The sequence below is a fragment of the Typopeltis vanoorti genome, chromosome 10 (genome assembly GCF_054136105.1).
Source record: "Typopeltis vanoorti isolate ZY-2024b chromosome 10, IOZ_Tvanoo_1.0, whole genome shotgun sequence".
NCBI lineage: Eukaryota > Metazoa > Arthropoda > Arachnida > Uropygi > Thelyphonidae > Typopeltis > Typopeltis vanoorti.
The window spans coordinates 130,098,668-130,122,873 of record NC_143558.1 but is presented as its reverse complement, the minus strand read 5'-3'; the positions used below and the strand labels follow the sequence as shown (position 1 = coordinate 130,122,873).

The following is a 24,206-nucleotide window of genomic DNA, read 5'->3' as shown; positions in this document are numbered from 1 at the left end:
TTTTTTCTTCAATAATCTTTGTGTATTTTAATCTGCAGTTCACATCTGAGAGCTACTAACTTTTATTTGCTTTAAAACTTTCTTACATGTTATTCTTTTCAACATGAAATTTAATTTTATCCTGCTCCAGACTAAATAGTGATCACTTCCAATTTCAAATCCTCTGTACACTCTGGTGTCCTGCACCAGGGAGAAAACATCACTATCAACAATAACATAGCCGATGAGACTTTTCTTATTCCTAGCCTCTTCTCTCCATGTGAATTTGTGCACATTTTTATGTTGGAACATGGTGTTAGTAATAACCAGTCCGTGTCCTGAGCAGAAATCCAACAGATATTTGCCATTATTATTAGCTTTGCTCTTTTCTCCAAATTTTCCCAAAATATTTTTGTATGTCTCACAATCATTTCCTACTCTACTATTCAGATCCCCAACAAGGACCAACTTTTCCTTTTTCATTGTGTCAGCTGCTTTTTTCTAAAGCCTCAAAAAATTCCTCCACTTCTACCTTAGTAGAACCATAGGCACAAATAAATCTCATTGTCCAGTTCCCCAATCTCATATTTGCCCCCATTACTCTACTTGAGAGTGACTGCCATTCAAGAAGATTAGCCTCGTATTTTGTGTTGAATACTATGGCTACTCCTTCTTTTCCTTGATTGTCATTGTCTGGATATAACATTTTGTATTTATTACTCAGAAAGATCTCACCAGTTTTGGTCTTTTTTGTTTCAGTCACCCCTATTATGTCGATCTGGTACTTATCTAATTCCTCAGCTAGCTCAATTTCTTTGCTGTTCAGGCTTCTTACGTTGATAGTACCTCTGGTGATGTTGAGTTGGGGTTTGTTTTCAGATTTGTTCCAGTAGCTGACTTTTCGCTATTCACCCTGGTTCCCTGGCGAAAACAACGGGGCCTTGTTTAACCGGGCGACGCCCCAGCCGGCATGAAATTTTTTCATGTTGTACCATCATTTTTTATTTTGGTTTAACCAATAAGAATACAATTTGGTCGGCTAAATTCCAAATTGCCAGCCCATCCTCGTTCGTTCAGTATCCAAGTAGATACCCAACAGGGTGCACCACGAGAAGGTGAGGAATGGACATTAGGTCAAAAGCCCTGGTCGGTTCTCCGCATTCCTTTAAAGGCTATGTGGAGGTCTCCTCTCAGTTATACAGCTTTGACCATTAAGCATTGATCTCATTGATCTAAGAAATTGATCTCTGTTACAGAGATCAATTTCTTAGATCTTCTCTCCATGTGAAATTCTTCTCTCCACCATGTAACATGGTGGAGAGAAGAATTCTCAAATATTTTGGATACATCTTAAGAAGGGAGAGAACACTGAAAAAATTCTTCATTCAGGGCAACATGCCAGGAACTAGGAGAAGCAGACCCTCAATGGGTGATGGAGAGACCAAGTTTCTGATTTTACTGGACTAAAATTGAAGGATGCACTTAGAATAAGAGATGACAGATAGACAGAAGAATAATAAATTTGGTCCCAAGTCCGCAGCCATTTGTGGACTTGAGTCCCAAAGACAGAAAAAAAAATCCTTAGGCCATTCCCACAGCACTAATGCATTAAAAAAAAAAAAAAACAAGAACGACTGCAGAAATATATAGTATATCATTCACAGGATATCATATGGATGAACTTGGTGATCTGAATGGATCTTACAAGAATACTTCACCTCACAGAAGTATTTTAAACAAGGCTGCTATAGCTCTAATGTAACTTATTACTATTTCTGCCAAGAGCCTCAAATCTCACTTTTGTTATCAAGATGGTATTTTCTGTATATAAAAAAAAAAAAAATGTTAGTTCACTCTGAACATACTATTAATAAAGAATAGTATGTTATTTTTCTTAGCCTTTTTCTGCTTTGGCAAGAATCTGTCAGATTCATGTTCCTTTTAGGGCAGATGATAAAACACTTTTCTATCATGGTATTACACAAAGCTATATTTAGATGTCATACAAATGAGAGCTGCAATGCAGTTGACTATCACAAATGAATTACTAGGCTTGATCCCATAAGCGATATGTTGGTGGGTGTAGAACAGACAAACACACTGCAAAATTTAAAATGAAAACTTAAAAAATACAACAATGATGATAAAAAAAATAATAAAATAAAGTCAGCAAAGGCCAAGAGGAAATGAAGAAAAGTACAGTAAACCCTCGATTTAACGGAAAAAATTTCCGGTCCGTATGTCACGTGAAAATTAACACAGTTAATTTTAAAATGCTTTTAACTAAGACTTGCTTATAATTAAATTAACAGATTATTTTTTGTTATTAATTTCTTGTTATTTTTAACAAATTTTGGCAAATAGGCCATTATATGTTGGAAAAACACTGTAGTAATTTAGCTGACATAAATGAGTCACCACTCATAAAACATGTTCGGCGGATGATTAGAACATGACAACACAATCAAACTATAATTGGTTCTTTTGTCGCGTGGCGCGACTTTCTGCGGCACTTTTATTACACACATTTTCGTAATTTTAGGGAGTTAATTATATAATAAAAAACAGCAGAATTCAAAAATTAAAAAAAAACTGATAGTTTTTTCAAAGCAGGATTACCTAAACCAAGTGTCTCAACATCGAACATTAACTTTATGTTTAACTTATCTAAAAGTTTTTATTACAGTGCTAATATTGATAAAATTGCAGTATAATGTTAGATATTTTTATTTTAAAAAATTCGCGATTTAACAGACACTAATTAGCCCCTATTAGTCCGATAAATCAAGGGTTTACTGTACCATCACTGAGAGGTAATTCTTCATAAATAGATGCCTATATGTAAGAGAAATAAGGCAAATCTTTGGATGCCCTCATTTTTTCCCCCCTGAAATTTGTGTAGATAAGAAAAAATTTACATTTTTCATTTAATCAATCTCTTTATATAATAAAAGCTATGAGAATTACCATCTTCCACATGCTGTGCATAAAATGTCAAGTCAGAGCGAACTTCTGTCACTACCACAGATTTGTAATTAACTTTACGTTCAACAGTCTCTTCCTTCATTTCTTGTTCTTTTGGCTCTTCATAATCTGCCCAAATCTTGAATAATGGAGTAAAATAAAATACTTTGTTATATGTAAATATTACATCTCAAAGTAATGTATACAAAATGTTTTGACAAGATGACAATATCAATCACATATAAAAATCAAAACAGGGAAATTTTATTTGAATAATTAACAAGAAATCTTAGCAACTACAGTGAATGTTAATGGAGACATTCACAATATCATTTCGATGTCAGTGTAATGCATGACATCAAAGAAAAATGTACATAATGTTACTCTACATGCTCCTATGAAAGGGCAATTACAGAACAGTGTGCAGGAATGCTGGTAAAAACTAACGACCAATATTCAACAAAACACATGGTGGCAAGTAAGTTTGTCTGAGTTCATGTGTATGGTAAGAGATCCTGGTAATAGCTCATTAAAGCATGACCCAATACCAGTGTCCGCAAATTATGGCACATGGGCTAATATAAGATGATTATGTACAGTTAATTTTTGTCTATTTTTTATTTTTGATAAAAATATCACAGAATTAAAATACAAGCAGAGCACACCATTTTTTTTTTTTTTTTAATAGACTGATGCAGGCATACTTAAGAAAGAAGCTAAGAAAAATTGTGGAGAGGAAGCTTGGAGAAAAACAAGCTGGGCTCAGACCAAATACAGTTTGTCAGTAACAGATTTTCCCTCGAGAAATTATGGCAATATAACAAGGATTTGTATTTAAATTTTGTAGATATGGAATTACTGTAATATTTCAATCATAAGAATCCTAGAATGCTTACTAACAGGTTTCCTCAAATTCTCAAAAATTGAAGTGTAGTAGGAAGGATATTATCAGGAAGTTCTAAAAGGAAATGGGGAGTAAACAATACAAGTGGTATGAACTTTTACAGAAATTTAAGTAGTTTGGAGTGGAAAGCTCTTGTTCATGGTAGCCTCAACCCATCTTAGGCAGATGACGATGGCGCGATCTAGAAACATATAACAAAGTGCTAAGAGGAAAGCTGTTCAAATGTTAGTGTAAATGACATTGTATTAAGAAATACATAATCAATATTTGAGCTATAAGTCAGCAGTTAGAACTGAAGGAATTACAGTAAGATGGATGAAGAGACAATCAGGTGAGACAATGATGCACATTATCTTCACTGTTATTCATCATGTATATGATGAATATATGGATCTGTATGGATCACATTATGAAGGAAACGTGGCATTAAACCTAAGATTAGCTGGAGATGTAAATCTTAGCTCTAATTTATGCAGATATACTTGATTTATTTAGGAATATAACAAGTCTGCTGGATTACCTAAAGAAACAGAACTGTTTTAATAAACCTGAGTATATGAATATGCAATAAAGACAATGAAAATAGGCAGAAACATTGAAAACATCACTTACATCATGCATGGAGAAGTTAACTAGTAAAATATTTTGGGCTATTTAGGTACAATTTATAGTGAAGATAGAAAATTAAACATGAGAAGAGACCACAGAATTAACAAAATTAGCAAAATATGGTAAGAAGTCAACTGAATAAGTTTATATGGAATAAAAGAGAAATTAGTCAAAACACTAATTAAACTAGACAGTTCTCAAACCAATTTTAACTTATGGACATGAGACCACTGATTTGAGTTTATGAGAAAGATTAGGGGAGTGTAGAGATGTCATCGATAGCAACAACATACTAAAAAAAGGATATTAGGAAAGAACCTGACACTGTTAGTATTCAGGAATATAAATAGAGTTAATCTCAGACAGTTTGGTACAACTTAAGCAAAACAATCCCCCCCCCCTCTAATGGAAAAGACCCAGAAGATCAAAATCTAGGTGGAAGTGTCGTAAAAGATTCAAAATATAAGATCTAATAATATTGGAGTTTTGACAATAACTGACTAATCTGAAGGAAAACTGTCAATAGAGATTGATTAGTAATGATGTAACCTTTTTATGTGGCACTATAATAATATCCTGTACATATCTCCAAGATTACAAATCAGGAATATGATGATAGAAATCCTACCGATAAAAGGTTAGACACCTGTAGCACATTAATACTACAGATTACAACAAATTTTACAAATGGATAATTTTCCAACTAATTAACATTTCATTAATTACAGTAAATGCTTAACTATCCAATCTGGATGTAACAAAAAAGTATGAATAGTACTAAAACTTAGAATGTTTATGGCGTTAGGTTTTTTTTTTTTTTTTTGTAAACCCATAGTGCATTTGTATGGTCAATGCACTAAGGGTTTTTTTCACTATTTTTATTTATTAATTTTTTTTTCATATTTTTATTTTTGCATAGTCTGGAAACCCTGCTCTAGAGACCAAATATGGTACTTCTTTTACAAGCTACTTTTATGTCTGCAATACACAGGGCTGTTACCAGTGAGACAAACCTGTGGTAAGTCTCACTGGTAGGTGGGAATGATTTTCCTTGGAAAATGACTGATATGGATATGACAATGCAATCTCCCAACCATCACAAGAGAAATCCAGAAATATTTTTAAAAAAATCAAATTATCATAAGAGTTCATACAACATAGCATGGTCCAGCATATCAGGCAGCATTTCACAACTATTACAGAAATCAATAAACACATCTGATTCAATGGGCAAACTGAATTTTATTTGGTATCTGTAAATGAATGAGAAAAGGTGGGGGGGGGGGGGGTGTAGTTGTTAAATCATCACCACTTAAGATGAATCTCAACTAACTTTTTATGGTGAATAAACTATACCTTAAAAGTGAAATAACATATCAGAAAGAGTAAAATGGTACTTAAATAATTATACAGTGGGTGCCAGTGCCAGCTTACTGTAATTTTTTGGAGAGCATTAAATAAAAATTGTCAAATCCACATCAGCGATTTAGATGTATATGTAGGTTTCTGTGGTTAAGCAGTCCTGTAAGTAGTTTTCAGTATTGAGATCATATATTAATATAAAAAGTTTATTAAAAATTAAGAATTAAAAAACCCAATAAGTTTCATGAGTCGTAAGACTTATATCATCAGGGGTAATGATATATAAAAGTTTATATACCATTACACAAAAGCTTATTGATAATTACACACATTAGATGTTTTTTATAACTTCACAACCGTCAAATAATTGCTAGTTGTTGCAAAGAGAGAGAGTATGAAACATTCTGTGGCTCACGCGTGCTATATCTGGGGGTAGTTAAATTTATGATGAAGGCAGACTACACTTCATGTAAAAATCAAGCCTTGATTTTTATTGCACTGTGTAGGCATCCTAAGCTTTTTTTTAGATTTTCTAGTGAAACAGTTGTTATCAATATATGACATGTTTGTCTGTTGCCAGAGTACTTGATGGCCAATAGTGGCTGTGTGGAATGCTAAGCCTGATTTGTGCTCCACTCTTTTTCGACGTCTTTTACATGTTGAGACATGCGGATCTCTCCCAACCTTCCTTCCCATCTGGCCTACATAATTTTCCAATGAAAATGATTCCCAACCACCTCACTACCAAATGAAACTTAATGCCATCTTTAGCAGCAAGGATGCAATTTGCAGTAAAGAAATGAATCTTCAAGATTTCATGCCATAAAATAGATATTAAATAAAATACAATTCTGTTTTCCTGTCTCCCCCCCCAAACTTGCGAAATCTGGCCCACTTTCTGTATATTTTTGTATGAGATGTGTTTAGTTTCCAGTTAGTTAAAGAAAAAGAACTAATCAACTTTTCATCTCACATTTTGTATCTAAATATATTGTGATATAGCAATGTCACATCATGCAGGTAGCAAAGAGAAAGATATGCCAGAAGACATTCTATGGTTACACATCATGCTCTGAGTTGCACTCACAGACAACATATAGTTGTGCACACTTCACCTGTTTAGGATTTCAGAACATTGAAACAATTTTATTATTAAAATTCAGTTTTAGTAATTAAAAATAATTTTTTGAATTACCAGTTATCATACATTCACAAAAAGAAAAAGTGATACTAGAAAATCTAAAAAGATTATGGACTATGAAAATTCCTATCACTGAAAAGGAAGTACAGGTGTGGTTTCTTGTACACCAATTTAAAATTTTTTCATTAAAACTGCAATGGATGACTGTATTTAGAAGTAATTATTTTTTGAACATGCTTTAAAAATGCATTTTTCATTTAAATTTGTTAAATTTTATTATTACAGTAATTTATAGTGGTGCTTATTTTTAAATACATAGTTTCTTTAAAAAAAGGCTCAACACGTTTTATATTTCAAGAAAATATGTATCAAAAAATAACATTCTTAATAAAAACTAACCCCCTCTTTCTACACATATATATACAGTGGTGCCTTGGTTAACAACGGCCTCAGATAATGACGTACTTGGTTAACAACGCGTGGCTGTAAGAAAAAAAATCTCTTGGTTAATGACACAGGCTTTGGTTAACGACTCTCGATTATGTGAACCTCTATCCGATCTAAAAAACTGGAATTTCCTGATCGCAGTGGAAGACATTGTCGAATAGAGAACAGCCATAGCTGTGAAGCTCAGATATGTTTGACCCATCATAGTCAGCTGTTTACGTCTTCCGTTTATTGTTTCTTTTCTTGTAGTGTACTGTGCTTTATTTTAAAATTTGTGGTAATAAATGTGGTTTATGATGAAAATGAGTATTTAAACATTTATTTTTTATGTGTTGGTTCATACAGACAATAAATCGGTGGGTGCGTGTGTCACTGTTCGTTCGCCATCAAAAGGCAAAATCAAATCTCATCTGTATAATAATCGTTGTATCTATAAGCTGCTAATCAGTGCATGTTACGGTAAGTGCTCTATCTAATATCGTCACCTTACAAGCAAAATGCACTAAGTCAAAAATTGCAGGTTTCGAATTTAACTGTTAACTTTTATTGCCAAAAGTTTTTTTTTTTTTTTTTGAACTTTTACTTTTATTTTCAGGTGACGATATGTTCTTTGTATCACTTGTCTTTGTGTTGTACAATTTGTAATAATACTGTATTTTGTGTATCTTTTTTTTTATAGAGTGAATTTTTTTTACAGTGTGACAAAATGGGTCCCAAAAAGAAAGCAAGTGAGGGAAAAAAAAACAGAAAAATTTTCTCTATTGAATAGAAGAAAGAAATAATAGCAAAACATCATGAAGGTGTGAAAGTTATGCAGCTAGCTCGAATATATGAAACCAGTCATTCTACAATATCAACCATTTTGGCTAAGAAAGAAGCACTTATGGTTGCTAAGGGAACTTCAAGGTGTTGAATGTCAGAGGGCTTTTTTTTGAGCAAATGGAAAATCTATTACTAATTTGGATCAAAGAAAGAGAAATGGCGGGCGATACTACATCTCAGAATGCAATCTGTCAGAAAGCTAAACAGATTTATCAAGATTTGAAAAAGAAGACTTCAGGATCAAGTTCTGAGGTAGATGATGATGATTTCAAAAGGTAGCAGAGGTTGGTTTGACAACTTTGAAAAAAGAACAGGCATTCATAGTGTGGTCAGACATAGAGAGGCAGCTAGTGCTGACAAAGCAGCAGATAAATTTGTCAATAGCTTTACAAGAATTATAGAAGAAGGAGAATACCTACCTCAATGTTTTCAATTGTGATGAGACTGGGTTATTTTGGAAGAAAATGCCCAACATTTATCAAAAAAGAAGAAAAAAACACTTCCTGGGCATAAACCAATGAATGTTAGGTTAACATTGCTTTTAGCAGCAAATGGAAGTGGAGACTGCAAGGTAAAACCAATGTTAATCTACCACTCAGAGAATTCCCGAGCATTCAAAAAGTTCAATGTCTCTAAATCCAATTTTGGCGTTTTGTGGAGGTCTAACAGCAAAGCCTGGGTCACAAGAATAGAATTTAGAGACTGGATTCGCAAAGTGCTTGGACAACTGTCAAAGCCTATCTTGAGCAAAACAATCTGCCCCTAAAAGCCATTTTAACCTTGGATAACGCACCTGGCCATCCAACAGGCATACAAGAAGAGCTACCAGAGCACGAGTTACCAGAGAAGAGAAGAACTACCAGAGCCGAATACTTGGTTTAATTCTTTATCCAAGTGTAAGCAAACAATGTTTGTAAGTGAAGTATCTTCATGACTGGGCTACTAGTATATAGAGGAAAATGACTTCACATCATGTTATGTAGCAAAGTGAATGGGCTCTCTCAAACTTGACCTCACAATGTGCTGCCATCAAACAATTTGTAAAAATACTCATAGTGTTAAATTATGATTATTTTTACAATTTCATTGGGCAACATCTGTGGAAATGAACATCAATGTGAATGGGTATAGTAAGATGGTGAGAAATTAATTAATAACCAACTTGGTTTTGTACTGAGATGAAGATTTCTTGGGAGCTCTTAGGGCACTATCCCAAATCTGCAAAAGACTACTCAATGGCTGGACAGATCAATTTACAAAGAATAGATAACTGTTCAGACATTAAGTAATGCCTGAAGCATAAAAGGAAAGCTTAATTTACTGGATGCTGAGAAGGCAACATCTTGTTAGCAACCAGTAAGGGAACTTCAGGTAATATGGCATGACATTTTGTATATAAAATGTCCTTCTGTATTTTGTTCCTCTAAAGTAGTAATTATTGTAATTAAATTAATGATAAATAAATTAAGCAGTATAATAGTACTAATTATTTATACGGTGAGTATTACATTACTGTGACTTTTTATTCATACCAAAAAAGACTGGAAGTTACAGTTATTCCAAGAAGAGATTTGGGTGTTGTCAAAGTAACAATAAAAAAAATTCTTTGCAAGAAATAACATAAGACCTGATTTTTGAAATCGGCAATATTATGAACATGTTAGAATCCGCTCAAAAATAATTTCTGTATTAGAATTTAGGGTTGTTGAAGTATATATCCAATGAGGTTTAATTATGCGTAATTAAAAGTTTCTTACTATTATGAAGATAACAGGTTTCTGAACAGAGGATTATTCATGCTTCAGGAACAATTCCTTCAGACAAAATATTCACGACTAACTAGACTGAAATGCAATGCTCCAGGCATCAAGAGAGGTAGATTAATTTTCTGATACACTGTTGCAGATGTGCATTATAATTATGAAAGCTTAATGGCAGTGGTTCCAGCCATACCATAATGAATACCAAACAGAAGTTAGAAATCTTGAGCGGATAAAGGCTCTCTTCCAGCTAGAATAATTTCTGTAATCAATTCAGAGCAGGAGACAGGATTAGGAGAAGTAAATGAGAAATCAGGCCACAAAAAGGAGGAGCAGAATTCATGCTACCTGATTCAGCACTATTATAATGCTGAAGACACAAACAAAACTGGCTTTGTGAAGAATGCTCTCAGGCAACAGAAACCAGAATGAAACCAAGATCCAAGCCATCAAGTGAAAACCAACAATTACAATGCATCCAAAGAGAAAACTAATCAAGGGAAGGTCAAGCTTCACTGTCCCAATGAGGCAGATCATCATATTGGCTATGAAGAACAAGTCAGACAGCACCTTCCGCATCATGCAATTGAGCCTAGCCAGGTCTTACATATGCACAGCTGGAACAAGGTCTGTGACTTTCACAATAAAATAAAAAATTTCAACATGGAAACAAAGCTTGGAAAATCTACCACAAAAATGGCACCTATTGAGGCTAGCTTCCTTCCTTCGGTGGCTGCATAAGACGAAATGACTTAGCAAGATAGGAAAGATTCACCCCTAGCCCTCGAATACTCTAACAGCATCAGGGGGAAGGAGCAAGGAGAGGAAAAAGAAGCAAAGAAAGAAGGGGAGGGACCAGTCTACAGAATAATATAACAAGAAAAAACTTCTTGAAACTGTCATAAAAACATTCACTATTAGTTTTAACACATTCACAACAGGGTGTCATTTATCATTCCGATGGAACTTCTCATTACTGACTGGCTCAACTCACACAAACGTTTCAACCCTTAGTTGAATTTTATGGCTTCTTGTTTGCGTTTGAGGTGGCAGGCAAACTCGCATTCATTATATAGATGTTTCAATTCTTGGTAGTCTTTTATTTTAGGTTAGCCTTTGTGATCTGTCATAATGACATCGAGAATTTCAAATGCAATAAAAAAAAATACTTATTTCATAATTGAAAAATTGGACAAAAGTTTTACGAGTCTAATCTTCTTGAATGGCAGGCAGTCTCAAGTAGAGTGATGTGGGCAAATATCAGAATGGGGAATTGGACAATGAGACTTATTTGTGCCTATGGTCCCACAGAAATTTCTACTAAGGTAGAAGTGGAGGAATTTTTTGATGCTTTAGAAAAAGAAACTGACACAATGAAAAAGGAAAAGTTGGTATTTGTTGGGGACCTAAATACCAGAGTAGGAAATAATTGTCAAATTTACAAAAATCTTTTGGGAAAATTTGGAGAAAAGAGCAAAACTAATAATAATAGCAAATACCTGTTGAATTTCTGCTCAGGACATGGACTGATTATTACTAACACCATGTTCCAACATAAAAATGTGCACAAATTCACATGGAGAAAAGAGGCTAGGAATAAGAAACGTCTCATTGACTATGTCGTTGTTGATAGTGATGTTTTCTCCCTAGTGCAGGAAGAGTGTACAGAGGATTTGAAATTGGAACTGATCACTATTTAGTCTTGAGCATGATAAAATTGAATTTCGCATTGAAAAGAATAACATGTAAGAAAGTTTTAAAGCGAATAAAAGTTGAGTAGCTCTCAGATGTGAACTGCAGATTAAAATACACAAAGATTATTGAAGAAAAAATGAAAGAGTTTGAAAACAGCAACCAAACCTTGGAGATTCAGTGGCAAGCCTTGAAGAAAGCCCTGATTGATTCAGCTAGAGAGGCATGTGGCGAAGTTGTCTGCAAGGATAGAAAAATTAGAACTCCATGGTGGACACAGGAAGTTAAAGAGGCAATGAAGGAAAAGAAGAATGCATATCAAAAGTTCCTGGCAAATAAGTCAGCTTTTGCTCTTAGAGATACAGAGACAAATGCAAGAATGCTAAACAGTGTTAAAACTAGCTAAACAAAAGTCATGGGAGGACTTTGGCAAGAATATAGAAAATAAATATCAAGAAGGTAGCAAAATATTCTGGAGGTTGTTGAAGAAGCTTAGGAATGGAGGAAATAGTGCTGTAAAAGGAGTTAGAGATGATAAAGGTGACATGAAAACGGGAGAAAAAGATATCCTTGAAGTATGGAGTAATTACTTTGAAAAACTGCTAAATGAAACAAGCAGTGATAGCACAGTGATAAAAAACACTGACCAGGCATGCAGTCAGGAATACATATCTATACTTGAAGTAGAAAAAGTCATGAAAGCCTTGAAATGTGAAAAGGCAGCAGGAGTAGATGATATTTGACCAGAAATGCTGAAGTATGGTGGTATAAGAGTCTTACAGTGGCTGGCTGCACTGCATAGTTCAGAAAGTCTGAACAGAGAGACGAATTCCCGATTATTGGAGTAGAGCTCTAATAGTGCCCATATATAAAAAGGGAAATAAAACTGAATGTGATAATTACAGAGGTATTTCCCTACTGAGTGTTCCTGGTAAGATCTATGCAAGTATACTTGAGAAACGGTTGAGAAGAATTGTGGAAGAAAAGCTTGGTGAAGAACAAGCTGGATTCAGGACAAATAGAGGCTGTCAGGATCAGATCTTCACTTTACGACAAATAGTCGAGAAAGCATGGAAATATAACAAAGATTTGTATTTAAGTTTTGTCGATCTGGAAAAGGCATATGACAAGGCACCAAGAGAGAAGCTACTCAATACGCTGCAGTTATATGGTGTCAATGGGGCATTATATCAAGCAATACTTAGTCTTTATTTGAGTTGTAAGTCAGCAGTTAGAATTGAAGGAAGTACAGGAAGATGGTTTAATGTTAAATCTGGTGTGAGACAAGGACATACATTATCCCCTCTGTTATTCATTATCTATATGGATCACATTATGGAAAGTGATATTAAACGTGATATCAGGTCAGCTCTTTGCTTTATGCGGACGATGTTATACTTCTAAATAAATCCGCTACAAGTTTGCAAGATTCCCTGACTAAATTGAATAACTGTTGTAATAGATATGGTATGAAGGTCAGCATTAAAAAGACAAAGACAATGAAAATTGGGAGAATTGTTCAAAATGTCAACTGTATCGTGAATGGGGAACCTGAGGAACAAGTAAAACATTTTAGCTACTTAGGCACGATTTTTAGTGAAGATGGTAAATTAAATATGGAAATAAACAACAGAATCAGCAAAACTAGTATGGCAGGAAGTCAACTGAATAAATTCATATGGAATAAGAGAGAAATTAGTCGGAACACTAAATTAGCTATATACAAGACAGTATTCAAACCAGTTTTAAGTAGAAACCAGTTTTAAAACCAGTTTTAAGAAGTAAAACACTTGACCAAAGACTAGAGACCGCAGATATGAGAGTCCTGAGAAAGATCACAGGCGTGAACAGATGGCATCAATAGCAATATCATATTAAAAACGAGGATATTAGGAAAGAACTTGACATTGTCGGCATCCAGGAATGCATTAGCAGAGCTATTCTCATGTGGTATGGTTACTCAAACAGAATGGGCGAGGAAAGATTAGCAAAACAAGTGTTCTCTGCCAGGTTGGCAGGAAACCGACCCAGAGGAAGGCCAAAGACCAAGATATAGGTGGATTTTGATATGGTACAATGTGCCTTAGATGATAGAAATATAAGATCTGATAATGATAATATTGGAGTCTCGACAAGTAACAGACTGATTTGGAGGAAAATTGTAGATAGGAAGTTAGTAATGATGTAAATTTTTCATGTAGTACTATCATATCCTGTACATCCCTTGAGTGTACATGTCAGGAATTTGATGATGACAATAGTTTTTAGTTAGATACTGTGTTTCGGTGCAACATATGGTTTTGCTTAAGTCTATACAGAGTAGTTTCTGTGTGAGGGGACTTGTGATTTATTAGTTAGCGCCGTTTTTATTCCATCTTTCTCTAATTGCACTATTTGTTGAGAATGACACGACTGCAAAAGCCCTCTGTACAGTACCTTATTCAGTGATACAAAAAAACTAAATTCGATACTTATAACTACTTGCGCGATACAGGCAGACACAAATTTAACAAATTTAAAAAGGAAGATAAAATTTGATTTTTAAGTCTCGTGGTGAAAAATATGAAAAAATAAAATAAAATAAAAAAAATAAAGGGTTACTAAAAATTGTATACCACGTTATATCGAAACAGCGTTGAACAAGGGATATCACGATTCGTAGACTGCGTATCGAAACCGCGTTGTATAAGTACAGCATTAGACTAGGGTTACCTGTATTATGCTCTCATACTGTGACTGATCATGACATATTTCCTGGACTGGTTGACCAAACTTATTCGAATCTGCTCTCCAACCAAAAGGCTATAGTGTGAATCTCATGCAGGGCATGAATATTTATGAATATAGCTTTAGGCAAGAGTTGCACTGGATCTCCCAGTAAGAATCAGCACCCTGATTTAAGGATGCCTGAAGTAAGTTGAAAAAGTTTTCTGATCTCTAAAGCAGTACCTCTGCACTATGTAAAATAAATAAATAAATAAATGTATAATTTTTTTAAGTTAACAAAAAACAAAAAAAAAAAAAATTTTTTTTTAGCTCAACCGAGGAACTAATGTACTATCAATTTACAAAAAACCTTTCATGGACAGGAGCTACATAAAAAAAGTTTATTCTTAGCAGTTCAACTGTAGCTATTACAAATGCATCAAATGTATGGATGTGAGAAAAGCAGAGAATGCATTTTGTCAGATCTGACATTCCTTGCCAAAATTTATTTAGCTTGTATATGATCTCATGCTCTACATATGATTAAAGTAAGGCAAGAAAATCATGTCTTATTTTAAACCATCACATGCAACCTTTCTTTTGTCTCTTTACATCCACTGCCAGATATAGGTCTCCCGCCAAACCTTTGTAGACCACCACTCCCTCTTGTTCTTTGGTGACCTTTCCTTCTCTTGGCATCCACTCAGTGCTTAGTTTTGTCCACCATTTGTCTTGCAATTTACTAATATGGCTAAGCCCATCTCCATTTTTAATACTTCACAACATCACAATATCAAACTTCTCCAGTCATTTGTTATGTGGAGCATTCTTCTCTACAACTTTGGGCAACACGCAACCTGTCTTGCAGTTTTACAGCTGTTGCCCTTATCTCCTTTCCATATATAAATGCTGTAACACTGCACATATTAAATAGCTTTCTTAAGCATACAGGCAAATCTCTTAATAGATAACCTTTATACAGCCAAAATGCTTGATTTCCTTATGAAATTCTTTTACTTATCTTGTTTTTCATTGAAACTAATTCACTGAGGCAAATATAGTCATCCACAATTTCAATAAGATTATCTGTTCGATCTAAATTTGTCATAGTTTTCTCTTTGAAACTTTTGTCCTGCTTACCCTGTCAAAGTCATTTACCATTTCCTGAGCTTCTTTATTTTTTTCGTAAAGAAAAATGTCACCCGCAAAAAAATAAGTGATTGAGAATTTTTCCACTGATGTTAATTTTTGACTAGGACAATTTTTAATAATCTGATATACTTTGCTGGCATGACGTGTTGTTTTAAGCTGTTTATTATTTCTGACTGATATAGAGAATCAATGGTTTTTCAAAATCTACAAACACTAAACATGCAGGAAGATTATATTCATTGCTAACTTTAATGCTCTCCTAATTCAGACAACTATGTTGCTCCCTGATTATTTACCTCTGAAGATTTCAAACTATAACTACCCAAACTGTTAGACTATTTTCAATGGATTCATAATTCAAACTAGCTTGCCCTCTCTAACTTTCCAGATTAAGCTGGAAAGAAAGCCAAATAATTTGCTATCACTCAGGATCTAACACAAGTTGTTCACCTGCCAACCAAAATACCAGATAATCCTAACCATTCTTCCAACACCTAGACATTTTCTTAATCAGTTCTCCCTCCATGTACACTCCAGATGTTTCCTCTCATTTCAGAATCTCTTACCATAACCTTATCGATGTTTCTTTTTTCTATCTATAAATTTTTTCCAGCCCGTCTCAGCTTCATACCCTATGGCACTGCAATGGTGTGAACAATCTCAAAGATTTCTATGCCTTTTTTCGATGACATGATTACTGCTTTCACTCTCCAGATCCAAACACTTGCAGTAAAAAGAACTTCAGTCTCCATGCCATTAGAAACCCACCAACCTCTGTTCAAGCTATGATACTCAAACATGTGCAACACAGTCAAAATAAAAATTCAGCATATATTCAATGTCTAAGTAAAAAATTCTGGCTTCTCACTCAGCTTACATACAGCTGCAATAATTTTAAGCAGTCTTTGTAAAAGCAAAATGTCACTGTCAAAACAGCAGTTGTGCTTTCTAAGGCTTTTGGGTGCAACATCTGCTCTTCCCTGTTTCCACTTCTTCCACAAACTGCTCACGGCATGCCTCTTCTAATCTTGCATCAGAAAATTCTTCAAAGATATGATACTAATGTTTCTTGATTTGGATGGTATCTCTCCAATTGTAGTAAGAACTTGTGCTCCAGAATTAACATCCATCCTGAATCACCTTACAGAAGCTGAACATCTACCTGACAGCATGGGAGCATGCCAATAGATGGGTTTACCCAAAAAAGTCTGCTATGCTATTATCCCATTGCTGTTGCCTCAATACTCTCAAAAAACAATGGGAGTCATTAACGGCAGAAACCCATCAATTAATTAGTGATAACCAATGTAGATTTCACCACTCTCGTTCCACAGCAAACCACCTTGCTAATCTCACCCACCTTTGAATGCAGGATATGGAAAAAGTTTGGAAGACTCATGACGGTTCTTGATATTTCCAAGGCATTTGACTGTCTGCATTAAGGGTCCTCTTACCAAACTACCATCTTATGGTCTCCCTCTATACCATTTGTAACTGGATTGCCAGGATTGTTACTCATTTGTCATGGTGGATGGTTTTTTTCTGTCAGTGCTAGGGTATTTAAGGGAGTCTGGTCTTTCACTCACTCTTTACATATCAATGACCTTCACTATCAAATACTATTCGTAGTATTATTGATGATAATAATAATCTTCATTCACCTTCTTCTATGAAGAAAACCTTGCAGAATTGAAATGATACAAGTTTCTGGATCTTCTATAACCAATGTCATAAACCACTAATCTCCTCACCATTCAAAACAGCAATCTGTCTTTCCCAGAACTGCTTTTCTATTAATTTGTACAGAATAGTAGTAGTGCGGTGAACTTTGTTCACCGCACTACTTCTACTTCACTTTATAAATCCCAAATTCGACTGACCTTGGAATACTGTTTTCACATTAAGTGGTGGTGCACTCAAAACCTTCTGAACAATTCTCTATTATGTACAGAAAACAATGATTCACTTAAACCAAAGGTCTTCAATGCATGTCCCACGGCATGCATTGAAGACTCTTTGACCGCAGAGCTCTTTGCCGTGGCTGGCCAGCCATTTTGAAAAAATAACTACTTAACATTAAAACACGATTAAATAAAAAATTATTTCAATGAAGTACACAGGCCACTAAGCTATACTGCGGTATTTAGAATTTTAAGATGCTTTCCAGATTCACAAGGAACGCTATGCATTTGATACTTTACATAAAATACTATAAAAATAAATATTAAATAGACATGCTTCTTCAGCAATCTACCAGCGCCAAGCGGTACTTAAGTACTAGTACTAACGTCACAGGTAGATGTGTGAAGCAGTAGTTCGTTCGAGTGCATTGTCTAGTGACTTCTAGATAAATTTCAAAGGTTCTCGATACTTCGTTATTATCATATAAATACAAGAGGATCTCATCCACAGTCAGTCAGTCAATCGTGTAGATATAGCCTATTGTGGTTTTATATTGCTAGACTATTTTTATTAGTGTGAGACATGTTCAGCAGATAATCACTGGTGCACGGCCATTTTGGATAATTTTTTGGGTTCAATTCCATTACCATGGCGTCTACGAGTAAAATGCGTAAATCAAATGATTCTTGTTGGGTTTTTAATGAAAAGTGGACCAATTTGTACTTTTTGTGCCAATCGACGATAAGCCAGTGTGTTCAATGTGTCGTGAGTAAGTGTCAGTATCAAAAGAATACAATACAATATAAAATGGCACCAGGGGCGAATTCTCCATGCTTGCTGTGCAAGCTCATTACTTGAGAAAGAAATAATATTTATTTGTTAATAAATGCATGCATTTATAAACATTCCATTTAGGCTTTTATTTTTGTAGACGATGTCTTAAGCTTGCGCAGCAATAATCGAGCTTTGCATTGTGTATCGAAGGCCGCTGCTTGCTCGTCTAGTCAAAGCTACCTTGGCTTGCTTGGATATGGGAGCTTCCAGGTCCTCACTGCAATTTCATGCGCACACATAGCCATTTCTGCTCCCTTCCCGTTGTCTTAAACAGGCTATACACAGTCAAAGTAGCTGCAGCCAGTGAGCTTCAGCCAGCCTTTACAAGCGTGCGTGTTGCTTGGGAAAATTAAGTTACAACCAACTTTTTATGAACATGTTATTGACCAGTTCATAAAGAAGAACTGTAGGGCAGAATTTGTATTCAAGCAGCTAAATTGAAAAAGAAAGAATATCGTTTGTAAAATAAATGTTGTATTTGTATGATTAAATGTTGTATTTGTATGATTAAATGTACATAAATTAATAAATATAGTTTTAAATGGTCAGTAATTCATTATTCCGCTAATCAGACTTCAATCACACCTCTTGCTTCCTGAATGATAACAAGAGCAATCATGAATTTCAAGACCAGCATTTGCCCATGAATGACACTGAGACAAAGCATGCATCCAATTTCGATCATGTTCAAGATCAGCTTCATGCGGACAAAGTGAAGTCAGTCTCCAAATTGATTTAAAATGCCAGCAGGATATGCTTAAATGGCAGAGAGAAGAGAGCGAAGCGTGCGTCAAAATAAGTTATGTCATCATCAAATTCCTGCCATGTACCCTCAAGGGGTGTACAGGATATGATAGTGCTACATGAAAAAAATTACATCATTACTAATTTCCTATCTACAATTTTCCTCCAAATCAGTCCGTTACTTGCCAAGACTCCAACATTATCAGATCTTATATTTTTATCGTCTAAGGCACTTTGTACCGTATCAATCCACCTATATCTTGGTCTTCCTCTGGGTCGTTTTGCTGCCAACCTGGCAGAGAACACTTGTTTTGCTAATCTTTCCTCACCCATTCTGTTTAAGTGACCATACCACCTGAAATTAGCTCTGCTAACGCATTCCTGGATGCTGACAATGTCAAGTTCTTTCCTAATATCCTCGTTTTTAATATTATTTTGCCATTGATGCCATCTGTTCATGCCTCTAATCTTTCTCAGGACTCTCATATCTCCTGTCTCTAGTCTTTGATCAAGTGTTTTACTTCTGACCCAGCTCTTAGATCCATAAGTTAAAACTGGTTTGAACACTGTCTTGTATACAGCTAATTTAGTGTCCCGGCTAATTTCTCTCTTAATCCATATGAATTTATTCAATTGACTTCCCACCATACCAGCTTTGCTGATTCTGTTGTCTATTTCTATATTCATCATCATCATCATCATCAAATTCCTGCCATGTACCCTCAAGGGGTGTACAGGATATGACAGTACTACATGAAAAAATTACATCATTACTAACTTCCTATCTACAATTTTCCTCCAAATCAGTCTGTTACTTGTCAAAACTCCAACATTATCAGATCTTATATTTCTATCGTCTAAGGCACTTTGTACCGTATCAATCCACCTATACCTTGGTCTTCCTCTGGGTCGTTTTCCTGCCAACCTGGCAGAGAACACTTGTTTTGCTAATCTTTCCTCTCCCATTCTATTTAAGTGACCATACCATCTGAGATTAGCTCTGCTAACGCATTCCTGGATGCTGACAATGTCAAGTTCTTTCCTAATATCCTCATTTTTAATATGATATTGCCATTGATGCCATCTGTTCACGCCTCTAATCTTTCTCAGGACTCTCATATCTGCGGTCTCTAGTCTTTGGTCAAGTGTTTTACTTCTGACCCAGCTCTCAGATCCATAAGTTAAAATTGGTTTGAACACAGTCTTGTATACAGCTAATTTAGTGTTCCGACTAATTTCTTTCTTATTCCATATGAATTTATTCAATTGACTTCCCACGATACCAGCTTTGCTGATTCTGTTGTCTATTTCTATATTTAGTTTACCATCTTCAGTAAAAATTGTGCCTAAGTAGCTGAAATGTTTTACTTGTTCCACAGGTTCACCATTCACAACACAGTTGACATTTTCAATGATTCTGCCTATTTTCATTGTCTTTGTCTTTTTATTGCTGACCTTCATACCATATCTATTACAACAGCTATTCAATTTAGTCAGAGAATCTTGCAGACTTGTAGCGGATTTATTTAGAAGTATAACATCATCCGCATAAAGCAAAGAGCAGACATTAACATCTCCAATTTTGATATCAGGTTTAATACCACATTCCTTCATAATGTGATCCATATAGATAATGAATAACAGAGGGGATAATGTACATCCTTGTCTCACACCAGATTTAACATTAAACCATCTTCCTGTACTTCCTTCAATTCTAACTGCTGACTCACAACTCAAATAAAGACTAAGTATTGCTTGATATAATGCCCCATTGACACCATATAACTGCAGCGTATTGAATAGCTTCTCTCTTGGCACCTTGTCATATGCCTTTTCCAAATCGACAAAACTTAAATACAGATCTTTGTTATATTCCCATGCTTTCTCGACTATTTGTCGTAAAGTGAAGATCTGATCCTGACAGCCTCTATTTGGCCTGAATCCAGCTTGTTCTTCACCAAGCTTTTCTTCCACAATTCTTCTCAACAGTTTCTCAAGTATACTTGCATAGATCTTGCCAGGAACACTCAGTAGGGAAATACCTCTGTAATTCTCACATTCAGTTTTATTTCCCTTTTTATATATGGGTACTATGAGAGCTCTACTCCAATCATCGGGAATTCGTCCCTCTGTCCAGGCTTTCTGAACTATGCAGTGCAGCCACTGTAAGACTCTTATACCACCATACTTCAGCATTTCTGGTCGAATATCATCTATTCCTGCTGCCTTTCCACATTTCAAGCCTTTGATGGCTTTTTCTACTTCAAGTATGGATATGTATTCCTGACTGCATGCCTGGTCAGTGTTTTTTTATCACTGTGCTGTCATCACTGCTTGTTTCATTTAGCAGTTTTTCAAAGTAATTACTCCATACTTCAAGGATATCTTTTTCTCCTGTTTTCATTTCACCTTTATCATCTCTAATTCCTTTTACAGCACTCTTTCCTCCATTCCTAAGCTTTTTCAACAACCTCCAGAATATTTTGCCACCTTCTTGATATTTATTTTCTATATTCTTGCCAAAGTCCTCCCATGACTTTTGTTTAGCTAGTTTTACACACTCTTTAGCTTTCTTACATTTGTCTCTGTATTCTGTAAGAGTAAAAGCTGACTTATTTGCCAGGAACTTTTGATATGCTTTCTTCTTTTCCTTCACTGCCTCTTTAACTTCCTGTGTCCACCAGGGAGTTCTGATTTTTTTATCTTTGCACACAACCTCACCACATGCCTCTCTGGCAGAATCAATCAATGTTTCCTTCAGAGTTTGCCACTGAATCTCCAAGGTTTGATTGCTGTTCTCAAACTCTTTCATTTTCTTTTCAATAATATTCCTGTATTTTAGTCTACAGTTTACATCTGAGAGCTGCTCAACTTTTATTCGCTTTAAAACTTTCTTACATGTTATTCTTTTCAATATGAAATTCAATTTTATCCTGCTCAAGACTAAATAGTGATCACTTCCAATTTCAAATCCTCTGTACACTCTGGTGTCCTGCACCAGGGAGAAAACATCACTATCAACAATAACATAGTCAATGAGACTTTTCTTATTCCTAGCCTCTTCTCTCCATGTGAATTTGTGCACATTTTTATGTTGGAACATGGTGTTAGTAATAACCAGTCCATGTCCTGAGCAGAAATCCAACAGATATTTGCCATTATTATTAGCTTTGCTCTTTTCTCAATTTTACCAAAATATTTTTGTATGTCTCACAATCATTTCCTACTCTACTATTTAGATCCCCAACAAGGACCAACTTTTCCTTTTTCATTGTGTCAGTTGCTTTTTCTAAAGCCTCAAAAAATTCCTCCACTTCTACCTTAGTAGAACCTTCTGTGGGACCATAGGCACAAATAAGTCTCATTGTCCAGTTCCCCATTCTCATATTTGCCCACATTACTCTACTTGAGACTGACTGCCATTCAAGAAGATTAGCCTCGTATTTTGTGTTGAATACTATGGCTACTCCTTCTTTTCCTTGATTGTTATTGCCTGAATATAACATTTTGTATTTATTGCTCAGAAAGATCTCACCAGTTTTGGTCTTTTTTGTTTCAGTCACCCCTATTATGTCGATCTGGTACTTATCTAATTCCTCAGCTAGCTCCATTTCTTTGCCATTCAGGCTTCTTACGTTGATAGTACCGATCTTTAACTCTGGTGATGTTGAGTTGGGGTTTGTTTTCAGATTTGTTCCAGTAGCTGACTTTTCGCTGTTCGCCCTGGTTCCCTGGCGAAAACAACGGGGGCCTTGTTTAACCGGGCGACGCCCCAGCCGGCATGAAATTTTGTCATGTTGTACCATCATTTTTTTATTTTGGTTTAACCAATAAGAATACAATTTGGTCGGCTAAATCCCAAATTGCCAGCCCATCCTCGTTCGTTCAGTATCAAAGTAGATACCCAACAGGGTGCACCACGAGAAGGTGAGGATTGGACATTAGGTCAGAAGCCCTGGTCGGTTCTCTGCATTCCTTTAAAGGCTATTTGGAGGTCTCCTCTCAGTTATACAGCTTTGACCATTCAATTCACTAAAAACCATCTTCACTAAAAATCGTGCCTAAGTAGCTGAAATGTTTTACTTGTTCCACAGGTTCTCCATTCACAACACAGTTGACATTTTCAATGATTCTGCCTATTTTCATTGTCTTTGTCTTTTTATTGCTGGCCTTCATACCATATATCTATTACAACAGTTATTCAATTTAGTCAGAGAATCTTGCAGACTAGTAGCCAATTTATTTAGAACTATAACATCATCCACATAAAGCAAATAAATACATTAACATCTCCAATTTTGATATTATGTTTAATATCACTTTCCTTCATAATATGATCCATAAAGATAATGAATAACAGAGGGGGACAATGTACATCCTTGTCTCACACCAGATTTAACATTAAACAATCTTCCTGTACTTCCTTTAATTCTAACTGCTGATTTACAACTCAAATAAAGACTAAGTATTGCTTGATATAATGCCCCATTGACACTATATAACTGTAGCGTATTGAATAGCTTCTCTCTTGGCACCTTGTCATATGCCTTTTCCAGATCGACAAAACTTAAATACAAATCTTTGTTATATTTCCATGCTTTCTCGACTATTTGTCGTAAAGTGAAGATCTGATCCTGACAGCCTCTATCTGGCCTGAATCCAGCTTGTTCTTCACCCAGCTTTTCTTCCACAATTCTTCTCAATCGTTTCTCACGTATACTTGCATAGATCTTACCAGGAACACTTAGTAGGGAAATACCTCTGTAATTCTCACATTCAGTGTTATTTCCCTTATTATATATGGGTACTATGAGAGATCTACTCCAATCATTGGGAATTTGTCCCTCTGTGCAGGCTTTCTGAACTATGCAGTGCAGGCACTATAAGACTTTTATACCACCATACTTCAGTATTTCTGGTCAAATACCATCTACTCCTGCTGCCTTTCCACATTTCAAGCCTTTGATGGCTTTTTCTACTTCAAGAATGGATATGTATTCCTGTCAGCATGCCTGGTCAGTATTTTTTTACCACTGTGCTGTCATCACTGCTTGTGTCATTTAGCAGTTTTTCAAAGCAATTACTCCATACTACAAGGATATATCTTTTTCTTCTGTTTTCATGTCACCTTTATCATCTCTAATTCCTTTTACAGCACTCTTTCCTCCATTCTTAAGCTTCTTCAACA

General features: G+C 35.3%; 1 protein-coding gene across 1 annotated transcript in view; it reads right to left on the bottom strand.

Annotated features, from left to right (window-relative positions):
• Tudor-SN (Staphylococcal nuclease domain-containing protein 1) overlaps positions 1–24,206 on the bottom strand; it is a 271,338-nt gene that overhangs the window by 71,261 nt on the left and 175,871 nt on the right. The window contains exon 14 of the mRNA XM_090399685.1: positions 2,947–3,082. Coding sequence (XP_090255811.1) covers positions 2,947–3,082 — 136 coding nt within the window. The remainder of the gene's footprint in view (positions 1–2,946; positions 3,083–24,206) is intronic.